Source organism: Pleurodeles waltl, chromosome 1_2 (assembly GCF_031143425.1).
Source record: "Pleurodeles waltl isolate 20211129_DDA chromosome 1_2, aPleWal1.hap1.20221129, whole genome shotgun sequence".
NCBI lineage: Eukaryota > Metazoa > Chordata > Amphibia > Caudata > Salamandridae > Pleurodeles > Pleurodeles waltl.
Window position 1 is genome coordinate 450,971,178 of NC_090437.1, and position 10,372 is coordinate 450,981,549.

At 40.3% G+C, this 10,372-nt stretch overlaps 1 protein-coding gene across 2 annotated transcripts in view; it reads left to right on the plus strand.

Annotated features, from left to right (window-relative positions):
* The window catches only part of PLAA (phospholipase A2 activating protein), a 296,517-nt gene extending 287,274 nt beyond the window's left edge, over positions 1-9,243 (plus strand). For both annotated transcript variants that reach the window (XM_069240757.1, XM_069240766.1), the window contains 2 exons: positions 6,891-7,055; positions 8,532-9,243. In XM_069240757.1, the coding sequence (XP_069096858.1) occupies positions 6,891-7,055; positions 8,532-9,097 (731 nt within the window). In that variant the 3' untranslated portion in view covers positions 9,098-9,243. The remainder of the gene's footprint in view (positions 1-6,890; positions 7,056-8,531) is intronic.
* The last annotated feature ends 1,129 nt before the right edge of the window (positions 9,244-10,372 follow it).

A 10,372-nucleotide genomic window follows, 5' to 3' on the forward strand; every position in this document is an offset into this window, starting at 1 on the left:
TTAATTTCCCAGCTAAATGTCACAAATGGTAAAACTATCTACTGGACAGATGATATGACTTAGTTGCCATACAAGAAACACATCTCAAACGTGAACCACCAGCTGTGCCACAAATCATATTGTCTGATTTACCGCTCCTCTGCACAGCCAGAGCACAACGGAGTGGCACTCCTCTTCCAATCCTCCCTGAAGTTTCACTGTAAAGATAAACGGACAGACTAAGAGGGTAGAATACTGTTGGTCAAGGGAAAAATATTAGGCAGATCATGCACCATCAGGTTTATATACACCCCAACATAGACATCCTTTCTACACTCATTCTTTACCCTCTTGAGTGGCTTTGCCGAAGGTGAAGTAATCCTATGGGAGACTTCAACCTTGTTTAGGACTCCATCTTAGACAGCACCTCTCCACACAGATCCATGACAAACAGTTTTCCCAAATCCATAAAACAATTCCTATATTCATTAGCCCTGGTAGATGCCTGGAGAGTACTTCATCCCAGCTACAGGGATTATACCTTATTTTCTCATTCCCCCAATCATATTCAAGACTAGACTATATCTTTATAAGTCAGGCTATTATTCAATTTTATCTGCAACAGTCCACCACCAATGTCTGTCTGTGACCATGCCTCAGTGGAGGAAGTGCTGGACTGGGCCCCCTTACTCCTAAACTTCGCTGGTGGTTTGTTCCGGCCTCTCTTCAGAGAGACCGCCTCTTGCACAACAAACTTTGCACTACCATTAGAGAATTCTTCTAAACTAAATAACCCTCAGGACACTGATTAGTCTAATAACTTTGGCACGTTTACAGCAGTAATTAGAGGAAAATGTATTTATTTATTGACCACACTCATTAAACGGAAAACCCAAGAGTGACTCACTCTCGAGAGGGAACTCCAGAAAGCCGAACGAGAGCATAAGGACAATGCCACACTCACACTACAGAGAAAAGTCACAGCCCTTAGAGGGAAATTGAATGCTATTTACACTAGTAGAGCGGAATATACTTTACTCTGCCTAAAACATGCTTCATACGACCGGGGAAACAAAGTAGGCACACATTTAGCACAACAACTGCGAGTCAAGCGTGAACAAGAATACATTGGTCACTTAATTAATGACACAGGAGATCAGACCACGACTGAACGCGACAAAGTGAAAACCTTTCACTACTTCGATTAAAATCTTTACACATCCGAAATAGCCAATGACTCACTACAAACAGGCTATTTAGAAAGGGACCAACTGCCAAAAGTGTCCGATGACCAAAATGACAATTTGTGTAGTCCCATTAGAGAAGAGTAACTCCAATAGGCAATCTTGGCTCTTAAATTGCACAAATCTCCTGGACCAGATGGATTGTTTGCTCAGTTCTCCCAAGACTTTCAGCTCTGACATGGTCCCACATCTCACAAAACATTTTAACTATAAAGCATTCACTCGCAAAGTCACCCCATCTATGGGTGAAGTCTTAAATGTGTTTTTTCCCAAAAAGGGGAAAGACCCCTACCTTTGTGCTTCATACAGGCCAATAGCACTGCTTAATCTTGGTGCCAAACTATACTCAAAACTCCTCATCACTCGATTAGAAACTATCTTACCTGATCTTATCCATCCAGATCACTCTGGTTTCATAAAAGGAAAACAAACACATGACAACCTACGCAGAGGAATCCAACTGGTCGAAAAAGTAACTAAAAAGAAAATTCTGGCTCTTCTTCTGGTGCTAGATGCTGAAAAGGTATTCAACCGGTGAAGTGGTCTTTTCTCTTTGACACTTTACATAAATCGGAGTCAAACAATGTATACATATCATTCAGGCTAACTACACATTCCCCTTCTTGCGAGTGGTAGTCAATGGCATAGGCACCGATTTCCTCAAACTGGAATGGGGCACTCGGCAGGACAGCCCGCACTCCGGGCTGTTATTTTTTTTATTTAGGGCTTAGGGTGGGGGCAGGGTAGTTTATTTTTAAAGGAGTGGGTTAGAGTCTAGGGGCGGAGAGAACAGTAGGAACGATCTGGAGAGATGGCGCAGTGAGGTAAATGGAGTTGGGGCAGGATCGGTGGGTCATTTTTAGCAGTGGGGTGGATTTAGAGCTGAGGGTGGGTGGGGAGTGATGGGGTAGTTTAGTTTTTAGGGGTGGGAGACGGGGTAGGTTCTTTTTTTTTGGGTGGGGGTGTCAGGATAGTTTAGTTTTATGGGGCAGGTGTTGGGGTTGTTTTAAAAAAAAAAAAAAATTTTAGGGTTCAGGGCATGGTAATTTTGTTTTTAGGGGTGGGGGATCGCTATAGTTTTTTTAGGGCTTGGGGTGGGTGGGGGATTTGGGGTACTTTTAGTTTTTTGATGTGAGATTGGGATAGGGTTTATTTTTTATTAGGGCTCAGGGTGGGTTGGGGGTCATGGTAGTTTACGGTTATGTATTAGGGGTCAGGGTAGTTTTGGGCTTCAGGGCAGGTGAAATGTAGTCCCTGTCACACTAGGCTGCACTCTACTAGGTTTACGTGATGAGACCCTTAAACACCAAACCTCAAGGAACTGTTCTATCCTATGGCTATGCCATGGAGCAGCCAAGACCGCACTAGCTGCAAACTGGAAAAGCGCCCAAGGCTTCGTCCCTCACAAAGTGACACACCTGACTTTGGCAGGCTGTTACAATGGAAAGAATGGCTAATGTCTAAACAGACACCCCAAGAACTTGGAATACAAATGGGGCCCACTTGTCCAGTTTCTATCAGAGGGTCTTCGTCTCACAGCATGCCCCACCCATACAAGAGCACTCCACCTCTTCCAGATCTGATTCCACCTTCCCTCCATCACTCCCCTTCATCTACTCTTCTTCTATCACTGGCTTTTAAACTCTTCAGAATAAACTTGCACTCCCACAAATGGAAGTTCTTTGTTTATTGTTTAGGAGGGTGAGGTTAAAATCCAGCATGACAGTCAAAACATTGTTTTTGAAACTGTATTCAGAGATTCAATGTTATCAATTTGACTAGATAGCAGTGTATCTGGTCTAAGCATCTGAACAATGTATTAGCTGCAAAATCTGCAGGATCACTGATGAAGAATCTCTGTATGATATCATGCCTGTTAAAACTCAAAAGCAGTTTGACAAAAAAAGTTGCTAGTCCGGCAGAATCCACAATGCAAAATGTGCCAATAAAGACTTACATAAAATACTCACAGAATTTTGTAAACTGAAACACACAGAAAAAACCATCCCATTTCTGAAGAATTTTCAGACACACTGGCAAATCTTTACACAACCAAAGCAGACATGTTGGATCCATATTTAACACAACAGCACCAACCTATTTCCAGTAAACCCCTCCAACAGTTGCTTGAAATAGCCTCTCTACTCCTTCAGAGAATTGTCACTAACTGAATTTCTGCATCTTGTCAAGAAAGCCCGTTACCCCACTGACCCTTGTCCTCTACAAATTTTCGAATGAAGTCTTCTAACAGCTTCAGCCTCCTCCACAGTTCAGCAGTAAAAACCAACTCCTTAACAGGAGTTTACCCCCAAAATATGAAATAAGGCATACATACACCTGTAATAAAACGTAGACCCTCCAGACTCAAACAATTATTGACCTGTAGCAAACGGACCACTCATGGGCAAATCTTTGAAAGAGCAGCTTTCACCCAGATGTTAATATTCATTGAAGAAAACTCCCTACTTCTAACAGAATACTGCCCAAGAAATTGCACTGAAGCTGCACCAATCATTATCTGGGGTGACCTTAATGACACACTAATCCAAATACTTGACTAAGCCGGCATAGAGAGTACCGCTCTCGCTTCGATCACATTCTACTTACAAAATAAAACTAATGTCTTCCATAATCCTCCTTTTCCATCCAACCCCTACAGCATAAAAGCAAGAGTACCTCAAGGTTCTATAACTGGAAAAGGCAGAAAGCTATAGATTTCTTACAGTGAAAACCCTATAATGCAGCTTTCCATGCCTAGGAATCCCACATAATGTCCAAACAACTATCTTTTGTCCTATCTAATCTTGATTATGCCACTGACCTATATCCCAGCTCATTGCTGATTACTGTAAAATTACAGAGAATTCAGAGCTGCCACACTACTTCCACATGTAAAGTCAAAAGCGTATATCTTTCCTGTCTTGGAGACCCCACGTTGGTTACTGCCAGAGGATTCAGCTTCTTTGTATCACAGAGAAAGCAATGCATGGCAAAGAACCACTTTTCATCAGTATGAAACCACTAAATACATACAACAAAGAAATATCAGCTCCATACTGGCACCCTATATCAAAATTAAAACATACACGAACATGGGCAGACCCTAGTTCTCTGTGCAAGCTGCCAAACTATGGAAATTACTACCCCCAAAAATAAGCTCCACTGACCACTATCCCTGCTTTAGAAACTTGGCTCATACCTATAGTAACACTATGCTCACATAGTATGCACAAGAAACAAAACTACATTTAAAACATTGTTAAAACGTTTTATATGAGAATTCAATTTAAAATTGATTGAAAGATGAAATAAAAATGTCTACTCTGTATATAATCTTTCATGTATATTATAATTGTACATATACATGTGTGTCTGCATACACACATCGTTTGGAAATGTGCTTTGTATATGGATTGCACTGTTTTATATGAAAACAAATGCATACACATTTCTATCTTTCTGTGTGTGTGTATATGTATGTATATATATATATATATATCTGTAGACATAGTTATTGTTAAACACAATTAACATTTAAAACAAAAATGTATACATATATATAAATAATATATAATAATCCTCTATGGAGATATGCATTAAAGGTACAAGTATGTCATTTTATATTGGAAACCTGTGCAGATGAGTTGTCTGCATATGGGTGTGTGCTCCTTTCTGTGGCAATACACGTCTGAGTATGTAAATATGATTATAGGGAATGTGCATGTTATGGTATAACAATCTTTTTTGTAATATTAGAACAAAATGGAAATAATTATGTGGCTATGAATAATTATGCACATCACGCATGCATATGTTTGACCATGTAAATATATGTATGTGCAAATTGTGAACAAATTGATGCATATCCATAATAATCTATTCATTGTATAGATATATTACTAAGTGTAATGCATATTTGTGTGCATGTATATATATATGTATACTTATAAGTATATGTATTTAAGATTGAAGTTCTCAATAGTGATCACATAGTTTGAAAACGTAACAGGGATGCATGTATACAATAAAAACAAAATTACTACATTCAAAAATAACTTTTGAAAAAATATTGCAAAAGAGTCCAGTTGTTCAACAACTCAGTGGTGTTTCAACCTCATGTGTGTGGTCTTCAACAGGACATAACATCAGCCAGAGCACTTATAGGGGCTCAAAGAAAAAGGAAGGAAATTAGAACACATAAGTTAAACATTGGGATGGCTAGAGGAATTAAGAATGATCAGAAAAAATATTTTAAAGGACTTACATGAGGCAATATGTCCTCTGTCAGTATACAAATGTGAGTAGTGACAAAGGACAAAATCATAGCACTGACTTGAAATACAGAGTCATAACTAAATGAATAAGCCCTCCACGAGATACAGATAGAAGGAATGTGGAAATACACGAATCATGCACGAGAACACCAGCATTCAGTCAGTAATACTTGTGTTTTTGGATGCTAGCACAAAAAGTAAAAACAGATTGTGTGAAGCTGCATAGATCATTTGTGTACAGGCCATGGTACAAAAATTGAAGGTGACGTAAATCTTTAAAAGCAACGAAACCTGGTCCAAAATAAGGCAGTCGATAAATCATGGGGCAATATTCAGTCAAGGAAGCCAGAAACAAAATTATGTTCAAATATAAAGAAATAGGTATTATAATTAGATCTAGGAAGTAGAAACAGGGAGTTGCAACCATTAATTATACTCCGATACCAACCGCTTCCAGAGGGAAGGATTGCGTTTATAAATTAAATGCATCAACGTAAAGTAATTATCTTGAAAGGAATCTGGCTTTCGTGGGCGAATGCGTGAATGGCGAGGGCGTCTCAAGGAAGTCAGCATGCTCGTATCACGAAGAGAGGCGCGCATGATGATGTCACTAAAAGGCGCAGGGGCAGTTCAACTCCCGCTGAGTATACAGTGGAGAAAACAAGGGGAACCTATATGCATTTCCATGGGTATAAACGGTAGGGTCCTTCATTTAAGGATTAGTTGTGCAAAAGAAGAACTTCGGATTCACAAGACGGAAAGGACAATTTAAAACCCATCAAAGTAGAGAAATGGGGGCTTGAGGGGCAGAGCCAGTAGGATGCCTGAAAGATGACCTACATTCAGGTTGCAGATTTATCCTTGCAGTCTCGCACATAATTAAGATTATAAAAATGCAGGAACTGCTAATGAAATGCTTAATTTGTGATTTAATTTTAAATCATGACACAGAGAAAAAAAGATTACGTCTAACAGTCAACAGGCCAGTTAGCTCGTACGTGGGCGGTAAATCAAGGTTCCAAAAGGAGAACAGGTAGAGTTCAATTAAATAATTAACGCTAGTCAAATTATTTAGCGCTATTCGTCGAATATGTTTAGTCCTTTTGTGATGGAATCACATTTGAAGCTCCATTTGCACTCGCAAGTGGACCAGGATGCTAGGTGATGAGGACAATGGAAGGAATGGTGGAATGGAATGTGTTAAGTGGAACTGATTTCGGCTAGTATATAAAATCAGAATGATGAGCAAAGGGCAGTGGAGGGTGGGGGAATAGCCCTGGGTCGCAGTTATATTCTCTTGTAACCTCTGTTCATATGCTTGTTTAGGTGCAAAACAAATTAAAAATAGTTTCAAAATGATATTAAGCATTAATATTGGTTTCATTCCGTGTAGGAAAGTTACGAGAGTTGAATGGAAGCGCACCTGCTGAGCAAAAATTGTCAGAGGATGAGCTGGACCTGCTTGAAAAACTGTTGTCTGTAGTAGGTAATCCATCTACAGAAACTCCAACTGCACGACAACTGGACATCTTGTGGAAAGCAGTCAGATGGCCTGAAGGTAGGGGTTAATAAATGGATTAACAGGAACCACCTTGCTCCGGCAATAACTTTGGTGCTTTTAAAGCAATTGTTGTTACATTTACTTTGATGCCTTCCCTAGAAGTGATTCCACGTGTTTCATGGTCTGTACCCTGGTCTGTAAAATTCTAATTGTGCGGTGACTGTAATATCTGTGTGTGTTCTGTGGCAAATCGGAGGCAATATTACGGAAGTGCCCTGGGGTTGTAATGGACATTTGAGTCTCACTGGAACGCCAGTATCAGAAATGGCTGCACACTGTAGCACAGCCCCATCTGTATTACTGATCCCAAAGGTGCACATTTTGTACCTTTGCAATGCCATAGAGGCGTTCCCTCTTTTGTGTGTAGACATGGCTGCTGACAATTGAGTAAGCTTTTTTTGTCCTTGTTCCTGCGCCATATTACATATGCAGAGTCAAACGGGCTGTCAGGAGTCGCTTTTTCTGTTAGTGTTTCTTTTGGGACTGGTCAAGAAACTATTGATAAATTCCAAAGGGTGGCGAGGTAGTGTGAGCGACGGTGTAACTTTGAACCAGTTCAAGATCATCCGTACTTTGAGTACTTCGTGGACACCAAAGTTATTTTTATATTCTGTAGATGACTAGTTATACATTGTATTGCTTTCTGATATTATGAAAATGTATATTCCGCTTTTGTTTATTGCTCTTCAGTATATGTAGGTTTTTTTTTTTTTTTTTTTTTTTTTTTTTTAACCAAAGAAAAACACTGCGAGTATAGGCAGCGAGTAGTTTGTTTTTTCAGCCCATTCAGCTTGGGGAAGATAGAGAATCTGAGGGTGGGGGTGAGGGGGTTAGAGCCCCCTCCTTGCTCAGCTATCAGTTTTTCAGGTAATTGGTCATGCTCGCATTTCAGCAGGGATTGTTTAAAGTTTATTTATTTTCATCCTCTCATTTCTCATATCTGTTTTTATGGTCTGGCGAGATCATCACTAGAGAGGGGCTTAAGCTCCGTCCACATGTTTGGAGGCAGGAGTACATGTTTTGATTGGGCAGAATTTGTGTTTCCACAACAACGTGATTACCTTCCACCCAACTGTGATTTTGTTTATTTATCCAGCTGGCTATACTTGAACTTTCAGAGGCACACACATGGCATTGAAATGCTATTAACGTGTCTTAGATAACGTGTTAACTAAAAAAAACTATTCCTTTTACACCACTTCCGAAGTTGCTAATTAGTGAGGCACGCCTCTGTGTATATTGGGCTAAAATGCAGATTTAACAAATCGCAAAAAAATGCTCATTTGCAAGAGAGTGGCTAATCTTGATGTGCCTTACGGCCGTGGGTTTAAAATACGAGGCTTCTTAATTTGTAGCTACCTGATAGGAAAATGACCAGAGAGCAATTTGAAGCTGTGGTCTAACTTGCTGAAATCTGGCGACCAATAAGGCCTAAAAACGTTAGAATTAAAAGCATTCTTTCTTCTCTTTCAGACATCGTCTTTCCAGCACTCGACATTCTCCGACTGTCCATGAAGCATCCGAGTGTGAATGAGAATTACTGTAGTGAAAAAGCTTGTGAGCAGTTCAGCAGCCACCTCGTCAAATTATTGAGTCCTAATGGTAAACAAGCGAACCAGTTGCTTGCACTTCGAACCTTGAGCAATTGCTTCACCAGTGAGCCAGGCCAGAGGCTGATGATGTCGCAGAAGGACCCGGTGATGTCACAAGCCATGGAACTGAGAACAGGCAGCAATAAAAACATTCACATTGCCCTCGCTACATTGACACTCAACTATGCAGTCTGTTTAAACAAAGCCCGTGACATCGAAGGCAAAGCACAGTGCTTAACAGTGATCAGCACAGTGGTAGAAGCTGTTCATGACCTTGAAGCAGCTTTCAGACTGCTAGTCGCTCTTGGAACATTGATCTGCGACGATGTGAACGCTGTTCAGTTAGCCAAGTCACTAGGAATTGCCTCACAAATAAAAAAGTATGCCTCTGTTTCAGAGCCAGCGAAAGTAAGTGAATGCTGTAAACTCATTCTGAATCTGTTGTGACCCTTTTCGACAAATGGGGAACACGAGTGAGATTGAGAAATTTTGTTTTTGCTATTTTGCAGAGTAAGACCGTTGAAATAAACATGTAATAAAGATTTGACGTGTAATTACGCTTTACTCATCTTAAATAAAATCTTTTGCACTGACATGGGAAGTTTTATTGGTTATTTGTTAGTTTTTATTTTTTATCAGTACCATAGACACATTTTGGTTGAAGGTTAAAATCATGATACAGGAGCACTGTAAGAGCTGGCTTGATGCCCCATTAGTGGCATAGTGTTGCATGGTATAGGGTAGTGTAAAATATACAGTGAGAGCCCAATGAGTCTCTCAGTTTGGGTTTGCACATTTTCCTAGAAATTATAGGTCTGACACTTTCTACCTTTTGCTATGTACCAATACAGAGCCCTTTACTACTTTTCTAAAGAAGTATCCAGAGGCGAAGATTCTAGCCCAGCAGGGGTAGTTCAAGATGAGGCACTTCACTTGACAAACTCTTAAAAAAAAAAAAAAAAAAAAAAAAAAAAAGGTGGCTTTCCATACCTTTTATTTTCTCTCCCTCCTTGGCCTTTATCCACCCCTCTCTTATTCATTCACTTTGCTGCTTCGTGTCTTTTCTCATCTACCTCTCCGTTTACAATCATTCTTCTACCCTATTCTCTTCCAGTGACTCACTCTTCCCTCATACTGGCCTCTCGCTCCTTGCTCCTACTCTAGTCTGACACATACTCTCGCCTCTCGTGTTTCCTCATTCTTACATCTTTCACATACATATTCGTTCACCTCCTCCGTTCTCCTGCTTCTAGCTTCCGCCGGTGCAAGGTTAGCTTAGGTGAAAGCACTTTTTTTCTGAACCCTACTGCTCTTGCAGTGGCGCCACATTTACTACTTCAATGGGGAATATGAATCCCTTGCTGTTGGCAATCTAGGCAGTCACCTAGTATTTCATTCTGCAAGGACCAATCTTGTTTTCTCCTCTACCACACACCATCCTCTTTCTCACAACCTCTCTCTTGAATCCTTTATCATTCATCCTTCGAACTCTTCTTTAACATGCTCCCACTCTTCCTTTCACACCCCTTATTTTGCTTTGCGTTCTTTCTTCTTACTGTCTCTCAAAATGTCTTTTGAACTCTAGCTTCTCTTTTCACGTTCCTCTTCCTCACCTCTCACAACCTACTCTTCTTTCATCCTTCTCGCAACGTCCTTTCACACAGCTAGTCTTTACTTTTCACACACACGTTCCTCATTTCCCATAACTTCTTTCACCTAACC